At 39.2% G+C, this 22,030-nt stretch overlaps 1 protein-coding gene across 4 annotated transcripts in view; it reads right to left on the bottom strand.

The window, feature by feature from the left end:
* KLHDC10 (kelch domain containing 10) overlaps nucleotides 1–22,030 on the bottom strand; it is a 70,071-nt gene that overhangs the window by 11,842 nt on the left and 36,199 nt on the right. For all 4 annotated transcript variants that reach the window (XM_053553853.1, XM_053553854.1, XM_053553855.1 and 1 more), the window contains 3 exons: nucleotides 9,206–9,427; nucleotides 3,729–3,883; nucleotides 2,436–2,584 (listed from right to left, as the gene is read on the bottom strand). In XM_053553853.1, coding sequence (XP_053409828.1) covers nucleotides 2,436–2,584; nucleotides 3,729–3,883; nucleotides 9,206–9,427 — 526 coding nt within the window. The remainder of the gene's footprint in view (nucleotides 1–2,435; nucleotides 2,585–3,728; nucleotides 3,884–9,205; nucleotides 9,428–22,030) is intronic.

The following is a 22,030-nucleotide window of genomic DNA, read 5'->3' as shown; positions in this document are numbered from 1 at the left end:
GAAAACCTAAGTGTTTAATAATAGTGAACTGACTGGAAGAATTATAGATTATATATAAAAGGAATCAATATGCAACCAATAGGAAGAATATAGTTACAGATGGATAATACTTTGAGAACTTTTCATATGACTGAAAAAAATTAGTTACATAAGAACATACATCATTAAAAATGTATGACTGGGTGGAGCCTGGGGCTCAGTGGGTACAGTGCCGGCCCCATATACCAAAGGTGACGGGTTCGAACTCAGCCTCTGGCCAAACTGCAACAAAAAAAATAGCAGGGCATTGTGGTGGGCACCTCTAGTCCCAGATGAGGGAGGCTGAGGTAAGAGAATCGCCTAAGGTCAGGAGTTGGAGGTTACTGTAAGCAGTGTGACGCCATGGCACTCTACCAAGGGCGATAAAGTGAGACTCTGTCTCTTAAAAAAAAAAAGAAAGTATAGCTACCCAAACATGTACAGAAAAATGACTATAAGGATATAATCTAAAATGTTAACCCTAGTTGTCTCTGAGCGTAGATGCTGTTTTTTATTTTCTTCATTTTGTCTATTTGTATTTTCTAGATTTTCTATAATCTTTTGTGACAACTTTGTGTAAGGGTGGAAATATTATAGAGTTTTAAAGTGATTTGCCTACATTTAATTAGAGACTCTAGACTAGACTATAGGTTTTCAAATTAAGATATTTATTTAGCAGATAATTATGCTACATAGAACGGTTGAGTATAATATGAAATGCCTACCAGAACTTTCACCTAGGCAGTCAGGCTAGAAGCTAAAACAATTTATAATGTGTCCACAAAGTAATTCAAAGAAAACAACCAAGTGAAAATGCTTTGGAAACTTAATCTATTTCCTCCTTTTCCTGAAAGCCCTGGTGCTGATAAAATAAATTACATTAAAATTAATCTAGTAGCAGACCATCTTCCAAGTCCTCTCATAGCAGTTTTGCAATCATGAGCCCACTAACATACTACAGTAAAGATAAATTCTTCCTTAGCACCTGCCATTTTGTTTAAAGGCAACAAACAGGTATTGATTAGTCTAAACAAGTGGTTCTCAACCTTTCCTAATGCCAGTCCTTTAATACAGTTCCTGTGGGCTGCGACCCACAGGTTGAGAACCGCTGGTCTAAACCGAGTGAATAAAAAATTGTTTATTGTCTTTGCTTTTAAACTGGAAGGGGAAAATCATTTCTTAAAGTGTTTCAATGAGTTTAATTCTAAGAAGCAGCAATGGCTATTAGGAAAGAAAAGTTATAAATGTAGGACTACTACTAAAAAGCAATCAGAGAGAACCATGTGATAGCTGAATGTTTTTTTTTTTTTGTAGAGACAGAGTCTTACTGTACATGCCGTGGCGTCACACGGCTCACAGCAACCTCTAACTCTTGGGCTTACGCGATTCTCTTGCCTCAGCCTCCCGAGTAGCTGGGATCACAAGCCACAACGCCCGGTTAGATAGTTGAATGTTTTTAACAGAGTCCTTAAAATGAATGACTTTTCCATTTATCCACCCATCTTTCCATCTATCCTTCCTTCCATCTAATCAACATTCATTGGGTACCACTATGGGCATGGCACTATGCCCTGTTCTGGGGATATATCTGTGAGCAAATGAGTCAAAGAATTCTAATATGTAAGTTAACAGTCACATATTGGTGGGGAGGAATCAGGGACTGACCTCACCCATGTTTTGTTTTTGTATGTTCTGATGTTCCACATAAACAAATGTACAAAAAAAAAAAAATCGGTGGGGTAAGTACTTGACCCCACCCCACCCCGCCAATGTGACTTTAGAAAGAAAATGAAAAAATAACTAGAAAGTAATTATTTTGGGCTCAGTGTCTGTAGCTCAGTGGCTAGGGCGCCAGCCACATATACTGGAGCTAGCGGGTTTGAATCCAGCGCGGGCCTGCCAAACAATGATGATAACTACAACCAAAAAATAGCTGGCCATTGTGGCGGGCACCTGTAGTCCCAGCTACTCGGGAGGCTGACGCAAGAGAATCGCTTAAGCCCAAAGAATTTGAGTTTCTGTAAGCTGTGACGCCATGAGACACTCTACTGAGGGTGACATAGTAAGACTCCGTCTCAAAAAAAAAAAAGAAAGTAATTATTTTGCCTATAATATGAAATTTAATTACAACTTCTACCCTTGGTTTCTTTTTCAAAGTGTTATAATCTTCCTAATGTAGAAGGGCTACAGAATAAAAAAAAAAAAGCCATAAAAAGATTCTGTAGTTGAGAAGGAAATACCACTTCCTCACCAGAAGACCTGCCTGTACTACAGAACTTTCTCTACTAACCTGGGGTCAAATGACCAGTTAGCTATTTTAACTAGGGCCAAAGGGATTTGCTTCATATTGCCAATACTCTAAAAGAGGTCAAATATTAGCAAGAAAGATTAAATATGCCTTCACCCTCAAACCTTACCTCTCTTCTGGTAGATCACAGGACAGATTGTTTGGTTTCAGTTGTGTCCACTCTCTGGTATTAAGATCTAATTTGTGCAGGTCTGTGCTGTAAATATAGCCGGTTGTCCCTCCAAAGACATAAAGGGAGCCATTGATGATAGCCATGGCCTGGACAGCAAGGAAAGGTGAACAAGACTGACTTTTTGACACTGGATTAAAGAACGTAAAGTTACCAGATACCCCCAAAATCAGGTTTTAGGAAATTCTCTTCTACTTTTTATCTTAAAAAAAAAATCAGACCCTTAAAGGACCAAAGACATTAGACAATCCAGATCATATTTAGAACCTGGAAAATATCTATAAAAAGGCAAAGATTTACTCAACTGGAGATCAAGTTCTACTAGACAAGCAAGATAATCCTTTAAGGGTCCTACCCAAGCACAAAATATACAGACTCAGGACATGAGCATTTCCATTAAAAGCTTCTTCTCTTTATAAGCAGGTTAAAGAAAAATACTCTTAAGAAGAAAAAACAGATAGGAAAATAAGTAGGAAGTCTCAAGTTGGCAGTCTAAGTAACCTGATATTTTCCATCAGACTTTCTTCATTTTAAGTTTGGCTCTTATTATGGCTACTTGTTGGAGACATATGCCTCCTGTGATAGGAGACAGAGTTATCTAGTGTATAGATTGAAGTTAAAGCTTAGAAGCTGTTCATCAGTACTTACACTGGCTAGTCGAGAAAGAAGCCAAAGCTAGGCTGTTCTGAGCTCAGCCCATTACTCTCAGAGTCTCTGATGTACAACAGGTGGCTCCCTACTTTTCTGGATATGACTTTTTAAATCGAAGGTTTGAAGCATTAGAGCCTAAACGAATCTCCACATAATCTATTTTAGCTCAGATCCATGTAAAAGTCTCTTAGCCAAGTGCAAGTGTCATCTACTCTACTACTGACGTCAGAAAACTTTTCAAAGAATCCTATCACTCTAAAAGTGATAAGACCCAGTCCATAGTGGAGGCAGTCTCTCATTTGGCATAGGGGTAAAGACAGGTTTCTGACATTTAAAGAAACTTCCATATAGGTCTAGGTCATGACCCTAAACTGAATTAGGAACAGGGAATGAGGGTAGGGAATGACATGCAACTAGACTTACAAATTATAATTTCACATCAGAACTGAAAAATCAAATACTAACCACATGGAACTTTTTCTCCATTTAAAAATATAGTAGCAACATAAATATTCTGACATCATCCACAGACTCAAAAAATATGAATAAATACATCCACCGTAACTGGCCACAGATTGGTACCTGTCCATATATACGACTGGGTTTCTTCCCCCGACAGCTGAGCAAAGCCCATCTCTTATACTTCACATTACAGACATGGACATCATTGCCGTTGCTCTCGCCAAACGGGATGCCGGTACCTCCAAACACTAACAAGTTGTTTCCATGCAGCACAACTGGGAAAGGAAAAGCACAGTTCCATTTACATACTGCTACCTACAATGTTCCCACATAAACCCAGAACATAAGAGAAACTCAAAAATATCTGCTTTGCCAAGAAGCAATGGCTCACGCCTATAATCCCAGTACTTGAGAGGCCAAGGTGGGTGGATTGCCTAAGCTCACAGGTTCAAGACCAGCCTGAGCCAGAGCAAGACCCCGTCTCTAAAAATAGCCAGACATTGTGGTGGGTGCCTGTGGTCCCAGCTACTTGGGAGGCTGAGGCAAGAGAATCGCTCGGGCCCAAGAGCTGGAGGTTTCTGTGAGCTATGATGCCATGGCACTCTACCGAGGGTGACAAAGTGAGACTCTATTTAAAAAAAAAAAAAAAAAAAACAATCTGCTTTAATGCTTTTATAAGATAGCACAAACCACTGACATTTTACAATAGGCTAAGGATCCCAAATTTGAAAATCCAAAATCCAAAATGCACCAACATCTGAAACTTTTCAAGCACTCACTTCACAATGGATATGCTCACTAGAGCATTTCAGATTTCAGATTTTCAGATTTGGGATGCTAATATAATACAAACATTCTCAAGTCCAAAAAAATCAGAACAGTCAAACACTTCTGGTCCCAGGCATTTCACTTAAGGGATATATAACCTGTCCTATAAAGTATTGCTGAAAAAGGTCTAATTCATACTACATAGACTATATCACATAGCTCATTGTTAGGTATGAAATGTATTCAATACATGTTTGTGCAATTCACTAAATACTATACATAACGATACTGAATTATATGAATGACAGTGTACTACCACCACTCAAGACAGTTCAAGCACGCAGCAAAATACAGATCATCTTTGCTTAAGCAAAGAAGGAAAGACCCAGGATGACTGGAGAGACTCAGTAGATTCAGGATGAAAGGATTAAAGCAGCATTCTGGTTTTGCCAGGGAAATGATTTCTATGTATAAAATTACGGTTTCTATCATTTTAATCCTATACCAAATAAAAAGAAACACTAATATCCTGCAGGTAATGCTGATGTTATTCCTCTATCTCTTATAATCCTGCCACCACACACACACACACACACACTCATTCTTTCTCACACATACTTTCTCTTTTTCTTTCAAAATAGTGCTCCTGTATTATTTCAGTGGTTTTCTTTTTAAACCACTGCCTTAATTGATTCAGTGCATTCATCAACAGCATGGGGCCACCAAGGGCTGGGTTTAATTTCAGTGTGACCTCAGAAAAATTATATAACCTCCCTAAATTAATCTTTACAACAGCCTTATCAGGTAGGAACTACTAATTTATTCTCCATCTTTATGGAGAGGTGGAGAACAGTTTAAATAATTTGGCTGGGCATGGTGGTTCATACCTATACTCCCAGCACTTTGGGAGGTCAAGGCAGGGGGATTGCTTGAACCCAGGGAATCAAGACCAACCTGGGCAACACAGTAAGAACACATCTCTAAATATAAATTAATTAATTAATAACTTGTTAAAGATTTCCTAAAAAAAGAACCTTGCCAAGCTAGGATTTATCCCAGGCAGTCTAGTTCCAGAGCTTGAGTTCTTGGCCATTACCCTCAGGACTTCTCTAAAGACTCACTTTCCTCATTTGTACGGTGGCAATCATTCCAGCAGCTGCATCACAGCAGGATGTTGCGAGGATTAAATAGACAATGTGTGTGAAGTACAGGCAGACCTCGTTTTATTGTGCTTTACTTCAATGGACTTTACATCATTGCACTTTGCATGATACTGTGCTTTTTACAAATTGAAGGTTCGTGTCAATCCTGTGTCAAGCAAGTCTGTGGGTGCCACTTTTCCAACAGTATGGGCTCACTTTGTGTCTCTGTGTCACATTTTGGTAATTTTCACAGTATTTCAAACTTTTCCATTATTATTACATCCATTATGGTGGTGTGTGATCGGTGATCTTTCACGTTACTATGATAATTATTTTGGGCACCACAAACCAGGCCCATATAAGATGGTGAATTTAATCAATAAATGTTGTGTGTGTTCTGACTGCTCCATCAACTGACTGCTCCTTTATCTCTTTCTCTCTCCTTAGGCCTCCCTACTCCCTGAGACACAGACTGCAATTAGGCTGATGAACAACCTTACAATGGCCTCTAAGCAATCAAGTGAAAGGAAGAGTTGCATACCTCTCATATTATTATTTTTTTAATCAACAAATCATAATTGCACATATTCATGGGGCACAGAGTCATGTTTCAACACATACAGGGTGGCCACAAAGTTCATGTGCAATTTAAAGTTTTAAACTTTGTGGCCACCCTGTATAATGTAGTTATCAGATTTTACCCTCCAAAGACATATCCATCATCTCAAATACCTATCATTTCTTTTTGTTGGGAGCATTCAATATTCTCCTTTTAGCTATTTGAAACTACGCGTGTCTAAAATATTGTTACCTATGGTCATCCTACCAGTGGTATATAACCCTAGAACTTATTCCCTCTATCTAGCTCTAACGTTGTATCCTTTAACAAATCTCTTCCCCCCTTCCCACATCCTTTCTAGCCTGTAGTATCCCCTGTCTCTTCACTTCTATATAAATCAATGTTTATTAGAGACGATTTAAGCTTTGTGAGGAAGGCATGTCTAAAGCCAAGATAGGCTGAAAGCTAGGATTCTTGTGCCAAACAGCCAGTGGTGAATGCAAAGGAAAAGTTCCTGAAGGATATTAAAAGTGTTATTCCAGTGAACATACGAATGATAAGAAAGGGAAACAGCTTGATTGCTCATATGGAGAACACGTAAAAGCCAAAGCCTAATGCAGAGTAAGGCCCGGACTCTCCTTAATTCTGTGAAGGCTGAGAGAGATGAGAAAGCAACAGAAGAAAAGTTGGAAGCTATCAGAGTTTGGTTCCGTGAGGTTTAGGAAAGAAACCATCACCTTTATATAAAAGTACAAGGTGAAGCAGCAAATTCTGTGTAGACGCAGCAGCAAAGTACTTGGAAGATCTAAGGTAACTGACAGAGATGGCCACATTAAACCACAGATGGTCCATGTAGATGAAACTGACTTCTATTAGAAGATGATGCTATCTAGGACTTTCATAGCTAGAGAGAAGTCGATGCCTGCCCGGCTTCAAAGCTTCAAAGCACAGGACGACAATCTTATTAAGGGCCGATGCAGCTGGTGACTCCAAGTGGAAGCCAATGCTCATTTACCATTCCAAAAAATTCTGGGGCCTCTAAGAATTAGGCTACACCTCCTCGGCCTCTCTATAAATGGAATGACAAAGGCTGCATACAGCGCACCTGCAAAGTTTACTGAGTATTTTAAGCCCACTGTTGAGACCTATTACTCAGAAAAAAAGATTCCTTTCAAAATATTATCACTCATTGACAATGCACCTGGTCATGCAAAAGCTCTCTTGGAGATGTGTTAACACAAGGAGATTAATGTTGTCTTCCTGCCTGCTAATGCAACATCCATTCTGTAGTCCATGGATCAAACAGTAATTTCAAGTCTTACTATTTAAAAATTACGTACACTTTACAGCTATGTAGCCATCACAGATAGTGATTCTTCTGATGGATGTGGGCAAAGTAAGTAGATTCTTCCGATGGATATGAAAACCAAATTCAATTCCAGATGCCATTAAGAAGAACAAGAGGAAGTCAAAATACCAACGTTAACTGGAGTTTGGAAGAAATTGATTCCAATCTTCATGGATGACTTTAAGGGGTTCAAGATTACAGTGGAAGAAGTTAACAGTGGATGTGATAGAAACAGCAACAGAACTAGAACCAGAAACGGAGAGTGAGCCAGGAGCAGTGGCATGTGCCTGTAATCCCAGCTACTTGGGAGGCTGACGCAAAAGGATCATTTGAGCACAGGAGTTTTTTTGTTTTTTTCCTTTTTGAGCACAGGAGTTTGAAGCCAGTCTAGGCTATATAGCAAGACCCTGTCTCTAAAACAAAAACAAAAGAAAAAAAGAAAAGAAAAGAGAAGAGGAGAAAAAAGAAAAGAAAGGAGGAGAAAAAAAAAGAAAAAGAAATAAAGACTTAAGATGTGACTGAACTGCTGCAATCTCATAATCTTGAATGAAGAGTTGCTATTTATGGATAAACAAAGTAGTTTCTTGAGATGAAATCTACTCCTGGTGAAAAATGCTATGAACACTGTTGAAATGACAACAAAGTATTTAGAAGATTACATAAACTGAGTTGATAAGGCCAGGGCAGATTGGAGAAGACTCACTCCAATTTTGAAAGAAGTTTTACTATGGATCAAGGGCTTGAACAGCACCATATGCGACAGGGAAATCTTTCATGAGAGGAAAAGTCATTCAATGCAGTGAAGTTCAGCCATCCCAACCTTCAGCAACCACTAGCCTAATCAGTTAGCTGCCATCAACATCAAGGCAAGACCCTACAACAACAGTAAAAAGATGATTCACTGAAGGCTCAGATGATCATTAGCATTTTTTAGCAATAAAGTATTTTGAATTAAGGTATGTAAAATTTTTAGACATAATGTTATTATAGACTTAATAGACCAAAGTACAGTGTAAACATAACTTTTATATGCACTGGGAAACCAAAAGAAAATTTGTGGGACTTGCTTTACTGCAATGGTCTGGAACAGAACCTGCAATATCTCCAAGGTCTGCCTGTACTTCACTTGATAGATATTAATTATCATAGTTATATATCCCTTTTGTTGATTTTCTGCTATATTTTGCCTAGCATATATAGGTATATGATATTTTATATTGGTTCTCAGCCTTCTGGACAACAGCAAGTATATATATATGATACTTTTCAGCGAACCCTCTAAGATCTCATTTCACAGGTAAAGAAATTAAAGCTAAAATTAAAATTTATTGGGCAGGCAAATGGTATACAGCTGGATTCAAACTCAGGACCCAAGTGATTATAAATTATCATGCTATATTATTATCATAGTAAAAAGCTTATCCATCCACAAGGTTAAATCATATTGCAATTTTATAAATTTTTTTTTTTTTTTTGAGACAAGAGTCTCAAGCTGTTGGCCTAGGGAGAGTGCCGTGGCATCAGCTCACAGCAACCTCAAACTCCTGGCCTTAAGTGATTCTCTCCACAATGCCCAGCTATTTTTTGATTATAGTTGTCGCTGTTTGGCAGGCCCTGGTTGGATTTGAACCCGCCAGCTCTGGTGTATGTGGCTGGTGCCCTAGTCGCTGAGCTATAGGCACAGAGCCTGATGTTATAAATTATTAACAGGAAACATGATATTGAACATGGCCTCTCAGACATTTCATGCAGTCAAAAGTTAAGAACTGCTTGCACTCACGTGACATAGATGCCAATTCCCGGGGCATGTAGCCATCCGTGCCCATCTGGTGCCATACTCCTGTAGCAAAATGATACCTCCAAAGCTCCCTGAAGAGAGGATAGTCTTCATTATCTGGCCCTCCTGACTCATCATAATCTGGGTTATAACCTCCAAACACATATAAATTGGTATTATCTGCCACACAACGATGTCCACTTCGTGCTGGTGGAGGTCTGTGGCCTAGGAGAGAAGAGGACATTTTTCCACAAGTGGACTACCAGATTCAAAGCACAAGAGCAATTAAGTAACAACCATTTTAGCTTTAAAAGAGGATCAGGAAGATTTATAACATGGATATACTTTGTATTTGCTTAAGGTATTTTATATATTCATACACATTACTTAAGACTTTAAGGAACCCATCTCTATTTCCATTTTATATGACTATCTTCAGATGGTGATAACTGTAAAAAAACACAATAAACTCAAGAAAATGGCTAACAACTTAAAATTTTCAAGAAAGGGGGGAAGGGCTTAATAATCCAAAAGCTAACGGGAAAATTTTTCTTATTTCCTTAGAGAGGAAAAAAACACAGGCTAACTAAACTATGAATATTAGAGAACTACATAAATATAACTGCAAATGTGAAGGAGTCATATATGAATAAAAATACACACGCATAAAACCTATGTTTATTTCCACATGTATAATTATATACCTAAAACGAAAAGTAGCTGTCATGGAGTTATCGCAAAATTTAGAATTTAAACATCATTCCAGATATTATGATGGTTAACAAAGAATATCCTTACATTTAACTTAGAGAACATCTTTCATCTTATTAAGAGCTTTACTAACTAAAGTTATTTCTACAATTTATATTTGAAAGCTTTCTGGAGTTTAAATTACATTAACTAGTTTACTAAAAATTACTTCAAGGTCATTTTAGAGTAAAAACAAAAACAAAACCTTTTTATTATTTCTATTATCCATATCCATATATATATATATTTTTTTTTTTTTTTTTTTGAGACAGAGCCTCAAGCTGTCACCCTAGGTAGAGTGCCATGGCATCACAGCTCACAGCAACCTCCAACTCCTGGGCTCAAGCGATTCTCCTGCCTAAGCCTCCCAAGTAGCTGGGACTACAGGTGCCTGCCACAACACCTGGCTATTTTTTTGGTTGCAGCCGTGCATTGTTGTTTGGTGGGCCGAGGCTGGATTCGAACCCACCAGCTCAGGTGTATGTGGTTGGTGCTTTAGCCACTTGAGCCACAGGCACCGAGCCATATCCTTATAATTTTTTATACCAGTCTACACAAACTCTCACATAGCTTCAGAACCAAAGATGCTTAAATATATATGGAATGGAATAAGACGCTACTACAGTTGTTTATTACCCTAAACATCTATCTACTTTTATAGCTAGTCATAGATATTAGTAGATGTACATTAATATTTGGGATAGGCTGGGTGCAGGGGCTCATACCTATAATCCTAGCAATCTGGAGGCAAGACTCTGTTTCAAAAAAAATAATTTAGGACGATGCTAGACACCTAATAAACTACTATTATACAAATAAATTCTTATTATCAACCTAATATGGGCCTTATTATTTTTTAAATCAAAATCCCACTTTCTAGGGTATGATTTTAATCAAGAATTCAAAAGAAATTTTACACCTATCTAGAACAACTCAACAAAAACAATATAGTGAATCATTGAGTCACTTAGGTCCAAGCTGTTAGTCCTATTTGAGTGTCTTCCATGGCTCCTCACCACTCGAGTACCAAGTCCTCCGCCCAGCATTTTAGAGCCTTTCCTCCACTAGCCTTGTCCCATCTTCTCTCCCACTCACTACTGCCTGTTTAAGTTGCTCTGTGCCTGGAAAGCCCTCTTCTACCTTGGCCTATTCTCTCTGTCATTTAATCCCTAGTTGTGGAAATGGCCCCAAGGCTAGCATGCAGCCCTTTCTCATTAGTCAAACCCTAGTGTCTTCCAGTTCAGTACCATACTCCTCAAATATTAGGGCATATATGTACAATTAGTAAAAATACACAAATATTAGGCAAACTATAACCAGTTGGCAAATATACTAATGAGCTGTGATGTGGCTTCAAGCAGTGACTTTCAATGGGTGTGACACGAGAGGATCTTGGGTATAGCATAAAAATTTTTAAAGGTCATTATTTTTGAAAGAAGTTCAAAGCACAGTAATTACATTCTTCTTTTTACTCTTTTTTCTTTTCTTTTTTTTGTAGTTTTTGGCCGGGGCTGGGTTTGAACCCACCCCCTCTGGTATATGGGGCTAGCACCCCACTCCTTTGAGCCACAGGCGCCGCCCTGGATCAACGTAATTTAAGTGTGCTGCGGAAGTTTAACTATAGGTTCAAGTGTGCCAGGAGATAAAAAAAGGTTGAAAAACACTGGCTTAAAGGAAGAACTCAATTTCTTTTCCGACTACTGTTGAACCACACAAAATGTGCTACTGACACAAGAGCAAGGGCTCCCTCCTATGAATACCTAGGTTGGAATCCAGGTTCTTTCTAACGGCTACCTTGAGCAAGGCACCCACCTGAGAACTGAGTTCTCAGCTTCCTCATTTCTTTTCCTTTTTTTTTTTTTTGAGACAGAGCCTCATGCTGTCGCCCTAGGTAGAGTGCCATGGCATCACAGCTCACAGCAACCTCCAACTCCTGTGCTTAAGTGATTCTCTTGCCTCACCCTACCAAGTAGCTGGGACTACAGATGCCCGCCACAACACCCGGCTATTTTTTGGTTGTAGTTGTCATTGTTGTTTGGCAGGCCCAGGCTGGATTAGAACCCGCCAGCTCCGGTGTATGCGACTGGCGCCTTAGCCCCTTGAGCTACAGGCGCCGAGCCCACTGCTTCCTCATTTCTATATGAGGATATTATTACTATACCTCATAGATTTATTACATGTATTATGTTAAAAGGAATTTATTGGCTTATATGCATCTTTCCAGGAGGCTGTGAGCTGAGGGAAGAGGAATGTATTTGTATTCACCTTTCTATAAGCAAGACTATGGCGCATAGAAAAACACTGACCAGGTGGGAATCAGCTAATGTGGCATTTGATTTTTTTCTAGTCATTTTGTCAGTTCGTTTTTCTTCTCCAAATAGATTATAAGCTCCTCAAGGGCAAAGATCGTGTATAATAATTATCTTGTATCACCCACAATACCTAAAACAGTTGGAAATACATAACAGGTACTACAAGTTTCGTTGACTTTAGCTTCAGGTCAAAGTTAAACAGTGTCAGGGATGATTAAAACAGCGTCCAACTCTCAGTGGACTTTGATACTGTATTATTATGATTAAGAGATTTATGATTTAGGGGGCAGATGTTAGATTATGCAATGGTCTTCTCAAGACACAAATGCTCAAAGAATTATCAAGACAAATTTAAAGAAAAAACATGGTCGGGCGGCGCCTGTGCTCAGTGAGTAGGGCGCCAGCCCCATATGCCGAGGGTGGTGGGTTCAAACCCAGCCCCGGCCAAACTGCAACAAAAAAATAGCCGGGCGTTGTGGCGGGCGCCTGTAGTCCCAGCTGCTCGGGAGGCTGAGGCAAGAGAATCACGGAAGCCCAGGAGTTAGAGGTTGCTGTGAGCCGTGTGACGCCACAGCACTCTACCCGAGGGCGGTACAGTGAGACTCTGTCTCTACAAAAAAAAAAGAAAAAACATCATCAACAGACAGGATCTCCAAAAATTCTGTAATGTCATTTGCTATATTACCTGAAGCCAATACGTAATCTATAAAGCTGCTTTTGGAGAAATATGAACAGAAATACAGTATAGTCTAGATTTTCTCTAAATAGCTATATAGCAGACAATGTGTTTATTATAAGTTTATTGCCAACTATTTCTGTGACAACTCACATGGATTATACATTGAAGAGTCCGTAAAAAGATGGTTTTATGTTTATGCACTCATTCACTAAGTCAAAAACATTACTGGAAAAAATATATTGAAAATGAAAGGGCGGCGCCTGTGGCTCAGTCAGTAAGGCGCCGGCCCCATATACCGAGGGTGGCGGGTTCAAACCCGGCCCCGGCCGAACTGCAACAAAAAAATAGCCGGGCGTTGTGGCGGGCGCCTGTAGTCCCAGCTACTCGGGAGGCTGAGGCAAGAGAATCGCTTAAGCCCAGGAATTGGAGGTTGCTGTGAGCTGTGTGAGGCCATGGCACTCTACCGAGGGCCATAAAGTGAGACTCTGTCTCTACAAAAAAAAAAAAAAGAAAATGAAAAATAAATTTAAGAAAACATTACTGGACACCAGCTATGTGTCATGTACTGTGGTAGGAGCTGGAGATACAGCAATAAGACAAATACTATCCTTGAATTCTGGAGCCTACAGTCTAGTCCTGCGCCATCTAATCAGTGCCCACTAGCCACACCATATGGCCATCGAGCACCTGAAATAGGGTTAGTCCATACTGATACATGCTTTAAACATACAATACCTGTAAGATTTCAAAGACTTAGTACCCCCAAATGAATGTACAATTATTAGTTTTTATATTGATTATATGTTTTTGTTGTTGTTGTTTTTTTGAGACAGAGTCTCCCTTTGTCGCTCTGGGTAGAGTGCCATGGCATCACAGTTCACAGCAACCTCCAATTCCTGGGCTCAAGTGATTCACTTGCCTCAGCCTCCTTGGTAATTGGTACTACAGGCGCCAACCACAACACCCACTTATTTTTAGAGATAGGGAGGGTCTCCCTCTGGCTCAGGCTGATCTTGAATTCCTGAGTTCAGGCAATCCACCTGCCTTGGCATCCCAGAGGGCTAGGATTAAAGGCATGAACCACCATACCCGGCCTCCACCTGTCTTTTTTATGTGGGTATTAGAAAATGTTTAATTTTGTGCCTCACATAGTATTTCTCACACTGCTGGTTTAGCCTAAATACTGGCTTCTGTTAATTTATGACCTGCTGAGTCCAGTGCCTGTATTCCTGGCACTTTTGGAGGCAAATGAGGCAAGATCGAGACCAGCTTGGACAACATAGCATGACTCTGTCTCTACAAAAATTTTTAAAATTAGCTAGAATTTACCTAACAATTGCAATCAGTGTAACCTGGCTTATTGTACCCTCAATGAATCCCCAACAATAAAAAAAAAAAAAAAAAAGCTAGAAACAGTGGCATGCATCGATAGTTCTTAGGAGGCTGAGCTAGGAATATTGCCTGAGCCCAAGAGTTTGAGGCGGCAGTGAACGATGATTGTGCCACGGCACCAGTATGGGCAACAGAGAGAAATCCTATCTCAAAAAAAAAAAAAAAAAAAATCATGATCTGTGCAAATCTAATTGTTAGGTAAAGATAATTTGATTAATATTTGATTAATTATTAGCCGTCCCGTCAAGGAGCCGTATAATTGGAAGTAAAGAGGCAAATCCTCTCTCTCATCAGTAACTACAGATTTCTTTCTCATACTTACAGCCCATGAGTGACTAACACATTAAAAAGGCATTTCAACTATAGGAAGTTACTGGGTTAATGCCATGGAGACTAAGCATTAATTTTCATTATTGGCTCCTCAACCTTAATAAAAACAAAATTGGGTTTAGAGTCTACAAAGTAGCTCTCTAAATCCCTACCCCCTAAATTCTCCATGTACAAATCCCATTTTCCTAAAAATTACTGCTGCTAATAAAAATCTCCCATAGAATTGGTTTATCTGATTCAGGAGCTTCCATTAGAAAATGTAAAAGTAAAAAATTAAAACTGAACCCGTATGGACAGGTTATCCCACATAAAACCCAGAAGGGATGAAGCCAAGGGACACATATCTGTGGTGTCTGACCCATCTTTTCTTCCATGCCACAAACACTTGCTCTTGTACCCCAAGGAGTGAGCAGGCGCGCTCAAAGGCAGAAAGAAGCTGTTTTCACTATTACAAATAGTATTGTAACAAAGCTTCCTCTACATATATTTATACTCGTGCAAATGCATGAGTATTTCTGGGAGTTGAATTTCTGGGTCAAAGGAATATGCATTTAAAACTGTTATAGTTACACTATTGTTACAATAGTTACACTATTGCTCTTCAAAATGAACGGACCAATTTATACTCCCAGCAATGTATATGGAAATGCCTAGTTCTTCATGCCATCTTTATCCATTTCTTTATGCCAATCTAATGAGTACAAATTGGTGTCAGGTTAATTTGCATTTCCTTTAATAGTTCATGTGTTTCTTGGTCCATTTGTATTTCAGAAGTCTGCAACTTAACCCTCAAATCGTTGAAACAGAAACATGGATCTATGTATGTTATGTATGATGCATGGTGGGGAAAGAGACAGGAAGGGGAGCAGGATAAAGCAAATGAGATAAAATGCTAACATTTAAGGATTCTGAGTGAAGGATACAGTTTTTTTTGTTTGTCTGTTTTTAGAGACACGGCTTGCTCTGTCACCCAGGCTGGAGTGCAGTGGAGTCCCCATAGGTTATTGTAACCTTATACTCTTGGGCTTAAGCAATCCTCCTGCCTCAGCCTCCCGAGTCGCTAGGACTACAGACACACACCACCATGCTGGGCTGATTTTCTTGTTTTTTATTTTTTTTGTAGAGACAAGGTCTGGCTATGTTGCCCAGGCTGGTCTCCAACTGTTGACCTCAAGCTATCACCCTGCCTCAGCTCCAAGAGTGCTGGGATTACAAGTGTGAGCCACCACGCTTAGTCAGAACATTTTACCATTCTTGAAATGTTAAGTCTGAAATAACATCAAAATAAAAATTTATTTTAAAAAACGTTTATATCTCCCTTGGGGCTTTTACTTGGGATAACCTATGAAGTAACAATCTCTAAGCTATTTATTATTATCTTTTTTGATGTCCACCAGTACAATTTCATTGCTCTTTGCTTTTTGTAAGTACTTTATAAATTTCCGTTTATAATATCCATTCACGATTGTGACTAGATATCTATTTTATTTTCTAATTGGCTGCTTTTAACATATAGGAATGTGATTTACTTATGCAAGTTTAAATTTTATCCAGCCAGCTATAATAATCATTAGTTATATTGAATCTTATAGGCAACTAGATCATCTGCTATTAATTCCAACTTTCACCACTTTCTCCCCAATATGCATCCTCTTCTTTTTTTTCCTGGTCTTCTATTGTATTGGCTGAAACCTCTTTCAGGGGCATCCAACTGTGGCCTGTAGCTGGTATGAATGTTTATCTGTGGTGGCGGATATCTTGAAAATTATGCGTGGACCTTTTTTTTTGCTCATCAGCTTTCATTATTATTTGTGTATTTAATGTGTGGCCCAAGACAAGGCTTAGATAAGCATTCACAGCCAGCTGCGGGTTGTGGTTGGATGTCCCTGCAAGGCCAAATAATGGAGAAGATAGAGGGCATTTTGTCTCATTTTTCACTTTAATGAAGATACTGGTAAGGTTTTACTTTATATATGATGTTTGCTACTGGTTTCTTGTAGACATCCGTATTCTATCAATAAAATAAATTTTCTTTTATCCCTGGATGCCTCAGAATTTTTTTCATTACCAAGAATGGTTGAGTTTTTTTTTTTTTTTTTTTTGAGACAGAGTCTCACTTTGTCATCCTTGGTAGAGTGTCATGTCATCATAGCTCACAGCAACCTCAAACTCCTGGCTTAAGCAATTCTCTTGCCTCAGCCTCTCCAGTAGCTGGGACTATAGGCGTCCACCATAACGCCCGGCTATTTTTTAGAGATGAGGTCTCGCTCTGGCTCAGGCTGGTCTCGAACCTGTGAGCTTAGGCAATCCACCCGCCTCGGCCTCCCAAGTGCTGGGATTACAGGCATGAGCCACTGTGCCCAGCCTGTGTTTCTTTTTGTAAATGAAGTTTACATTGAAATGTAATCTATATAAAAGCATATATGTCATAAGGGTATAGCTTCATGCATTTTAACAAAATGAACACTCTGATTATCAAATTTTATTAATTTTTTTGATACCAAGAAAACCACTCTTTTCCCTTTATCCTATTAAAGTGGCAAACTAAGTATATTCCACAGATAAAACCTGTTTGATTTTGATCCCTTTTGTTTTTATTTAGATTCACCCCTTCCATCTTACATATTTTTTTTTTTTTACCATTCTTTCTTGCTGTTTCATTTTTTAAGTTTACTAAAATAATCAAGCTCCCTTTTCTTTTTTTTTTCCTAGGAACATCTACATCCTATTGCCCCTAATACTTTCCAACAAACCCAAACTTTAATTTTTCTAACATTAAGAATAAACCACATATAAAGGAAACTTGCCTATTAATGGTGGTTACCTCTGGAAAGGGAATTAAGTTGAGTGAAGATGTAAAGAAAGACCTTTGCTTTTTTTGGTAACTCCTTTTTATTATGAAATATAACACATCTATAGGAATGTACATAAATATAGAGTTCAACAAATTATTAAATAGAGAACACGGAACCATCATCCAGGTCAAGAAATAGAATGACATAAATAGAAAGTTTAACAAATTATTTAAAAGGGAATATATAACCACCATCCTGATCAAGAAATAGAATATTATATTTCAAAAAGTTTAACAAATTATTAAAAAGCCACCATCCAGGTCAGGAAACAGAATATTGCTGGCACCCAGATGCCCTCATCTGTGCTTCCGGATAGCACCCGCCAACCCACCCCCTTCACTTCTAGAGGTAATCTATTTCCTGATTGTTAAGGCAATCATAAAATTTGCTATCTTTTTATAGGAATCATAAAATTTGCTGTTTATTTTTTATAGCTTTATTATACCTAGGTATGAATCCTTAAACAATACTATTTTGGCCTATTTTTGAAGTATATTTGATTAGAACAATATAGGATGTATTCTTTTTGGCTCTTTCATTCATGATTTTGTTTCTGAGATTCATCCATGTTACTGTTGGTAGATGTGGTCTGTTCATTTCCATTGCCAAATAGTATTTGTTTTTTTTTTTTTTCTAAGACAGGATCTCACTCTGCTGTCCAGGCTAGAGTGCAGTGGTGTCATCATAACTCATTGCAACCTCAACTCCTGAGCTCAAGTGCTCCTCCTCCCTCAGCCCCCACCCCCACCCCCACGTAGCTGGGACTATAGGTACACACCACCACAGCAGGCAAATTGTTCAGGCTGATCTTCAACTCCTGGCCTCAAATGATCCTCCCACCATGGCCTCCCAAAGTCCTAGGATTACAGGTACGAAACATGGCACCTGGCCCCTTGTATGAACATGTAACACAATTTACTCATCTAGTCTAAGTTGTATGAATACACATTTGGTTTGTTTCAAATCTGAGGTTCTTATTGTTGCACTGAACATTTCTGTACATGTTTTCAGGGGCACAGGGGCCCACATTTCTGTTGGCTATAAATCTAGAAATGGAACTTGAGTCTCATTATAGAAAGTTTTACCTTCACTAGATAATGTCAAAATGTTTTCCAAAATGGTTGTACTAATTTACACATCCACCAGCAGCATGCGAGAATTCCTGCTGCTTCACATCCTTCCCAATACTTGGTATTGTCATTATTGGTCTTTTAGGTTTTGTTTGTGTGTGTATTTTGAGAAAGCATCATAACTCACTGCAACCTCCAGCTCCTGGGTTCCAGAGATTCTCCTGCCTCAGCCTCCCAAGTAGATAGGACTATAGACGCAGGCCACTGTGCCTGGCTAATTTTTCTATTTTTAGTAGAGATGGGTCTTACTCTTGCCTCTTGCTCAGGCTGGTTTTGAACTCCTGAGCTCAAGCAATCCTCCTTCCTTGGCCTCCAAGAAGTACCAGGATTATAGGCATGAGCTACTGTGCCAGCCTTATTATCTGTCTTTTTAACTTAGAAATCCCTGTGGGTTTATAGACAGACCTTGTGATTTTTAATATGCATATCTCTTGTTACTAATGGGGTTGGGCACCTTTGCATATGGGCCATTTGGATTTTTTCTCCTGGGAAATACCTGCTCAAGTCTCTCATACATTTTCCTAGTGAGTTTTTTTTTTTTTTAACTGATTTGTACAAATTCATTATATATGCTTGCAATAACAACCTTCACTCTTCACCCTATGTATTTCCATATTATTTGAAGTTTTCTTTTAATAAGTAAATATTACACCTGTAAATTTTAAAGCAAAAATTCTAGGACCTTAAGCACTACTCCCAATTTAATTTCAGTTACAGGAAGTTGCACAGCTAGGTGCCTGTAGCACAGTGGTTATGGCGCCAGCCACATGCACTGAAAATGGCAGGTTCGAGCCCGGCCTGGGGGCTAGTTAAACAGTGAGGACAACTGCAACAAGAAAACAGCCAGGGCTCGGCGCCCGAGGTACGGTGGTTATGGCGCCGGCCACATGTACCGAGGTTGGCGGGTTTGAACCTGACCTGGGCCAGCTAAACAATAAGGACAACTGCAACCAAAAAACAGCCAGGCATTGTGGCAGCGCCTGTAGTCCCAGGTACTGGGGAGGCTGAGGCAAGAGAATCGCTTAAGCCCAAGAGTTTAAGAAAAGAAATTAAAAAGAAAAGAAAGAAAAGAGCCGGGAGTTGTGGCGGGCACCTGTAGACCCAGCTACTTGGGAGGCTGAGGCAAAGAATCACTTAATCCCAAGACTTTGAGGTTGCTGTGAGCTGTGACACAATAGAACTCTACTGAGGGCGACATATGGAGACTCTGTCTCAAAAAAAAAAAAAGGAAGTTGCACAGTTGACCCTTGAACGACACAGGTTTGGAGTGGGTCTACTTATATGTGGCTCTTCTTCTGTCTCTGCCAATTCTGAGACATCAAGACCAACTCCTCCTCCTCTTCCTCAGACTGTTCAATGTGACAATGACAAAGATGAAGATCTTTTCGATGATCCACTTGCACTTTTGAATAGTGAATACTTTTTCCTTCCCTTATGATTTTCTTAATATTTTCTTTTCTCTTACTTTATTGAACAAATATACAGTAGAACCTCCATAACTGACCACCTCCTTAAGTGACCTAATTTCCATTGACTGGACATGCACCACATGTTCCTGACGTTGACCACCTCTGCGTGTCGACTGGTTTGTTACAGTCCCTTAAGTGGTCAACTTACAAAGGTTCCACTGTAATATATATAACATACAAAATATGTGTTAATCTGCTATGTTATCAGTAACACTTCTAGGCGCAGTGGCTCACCCCTGTAATGCTAGCACCCTGGGAGGCCAAAGCAGGCAGATTGCTTGAGCTCAAGAATTCAAGACCAGCCTGAGTAAGGGTGAGACCCTCATCTCTACTAAAATACAAAAATTAGCTGGTGTTGTGGCAGTGCCTGCATTCCCAGCTACTTGCTGAGGCAAGAGGATCGCTTGAGCCCAGGAGTTTGAGGTTGCTGTGAGCTATGATGCCACAGCACTCGACCTCAGGGCAATGCCTCAAAAACAAACAAAAAAACCACTTCTGGTCAACAGTAGGCTCTTAGCAGTTAAGTTTTGTGGGAGTCAAAAGTGATTACAGATAACTGCACAGAATCAGTAACCATAACATTTGTCAGCTATGTGTGGCACATATTTATATTATTTCTATGTATTTTCAGAAATCTCAACACTTATACCATGCTTCATGGTCCCTTTAAGCACAACTTTAAGTTCTATTGTTTTTGTTTTTTGCACACTACTGCTTCTTATATCCAAATCTTCCTCTTCTTTTTATTTTTCATTTTACTGGGAGTATTTGTTCAAGTAATTTTCTCAAAATGGGAGCATGCCATAAATTTTTAGAGATCTTTTTTATTTATTTATTTTTTTTTTTGGAGAGTCTTATTATGTTGCCCTCGGTAGAGTGCTATGGTGTCGCAGCTCACAGCAACCTCAAAATCTTGGGCTTCAGCGATTCTCTTGTCTCAGCCTCCCAAATAGCTGGGACTACAGGCGCCCACCACAATGCCTAGCTATTTTTTTGTTGCAGTTGTCATTGCTGTTTAGCAGGCCCAGGCTGGGTTTGAACCCGGCCGCCTTGGTATATGTGGCTGGCACCCTAATCACTGAGCTACAGGCTCCAAGCAGATCTTTTTTATTTTGATCCCTCACTTAAACATTACTAGGGTTGAGTCCAGAAATCTGTCTTGAAAATTATTTCCCCTCAGAATACTGAAAGTACTGTCTTCTAGCAAACCACGTTACAGGTGGGAACTCCATAACAGTCTGATTTTCAGGCTTGAGTCTTTCTAGGTAATTTGTTTTCTACTGCTAGAATTGTAAATAGTTCAGTAATGGATAGAATTTTGCTTTTTGTTGGTCTGTTTTTGTATTTTTCCTGCTTGGTCCTTGAAAACAGAGTCATTCTTAAGTATAGGGAATATTCTTTATTTCTTTTTTTTCCCCCCTTCCATTACATGCTCTTTCCTCCTAAACTCCTATGAAATGGATCTATCCTCAAAGAATGGTTTTTCCTCATGTCCATTCCATGTACTGTCTATCTGCAGGTGTCCTTACTTTATGGTCTCCATATTTCCTCTACTTAATTTTCATGAAAAGTAACTGATCGAAAGCCTATCTATTATTTAGCCTTCCAACAGAGTTTTTATTTCAGCAATGAATTCTGCAACACAGTACTAATTTGTTGATTATTACTTTTATTCATGGCAACTGCCCTTTTATTTATGGATCTAATTCACTCTGGGCTCTGTGAGGATACCTCCTGTGATTTGAGCTTCCTAAAGTTCCATTCTGCTTTCCTCATTATCTCTGTTTCCACCGTAGGCAGCTGTTTTATTGGTTCATCTTAGTCACCTCTGCTAAGTCTAGTTTCCCTCAAATGTCTGGTGATCCCTGATCACCTATTCATATTAATACATGAAGGAACACACTGGTTACT

Source organism: Nycticebus coucang, chromosome 11 (assembly GCF_027406575.1).
Source record: "Nycticebus coucang isolate mNycCou1 chromosome 11, mNycCou1.pri, whole genome shotgun sequence".
NCBI classification, from domain to species: domain Eukaryota; kingdom Metazoa; phylum Chordata; class Mammalia; order Primates; family Lorisidae; genus Nycticebus; species Nycticebus coucang.
This window is presented reverse-complemented; position numbering and strand designations above follow the sequence as displayed.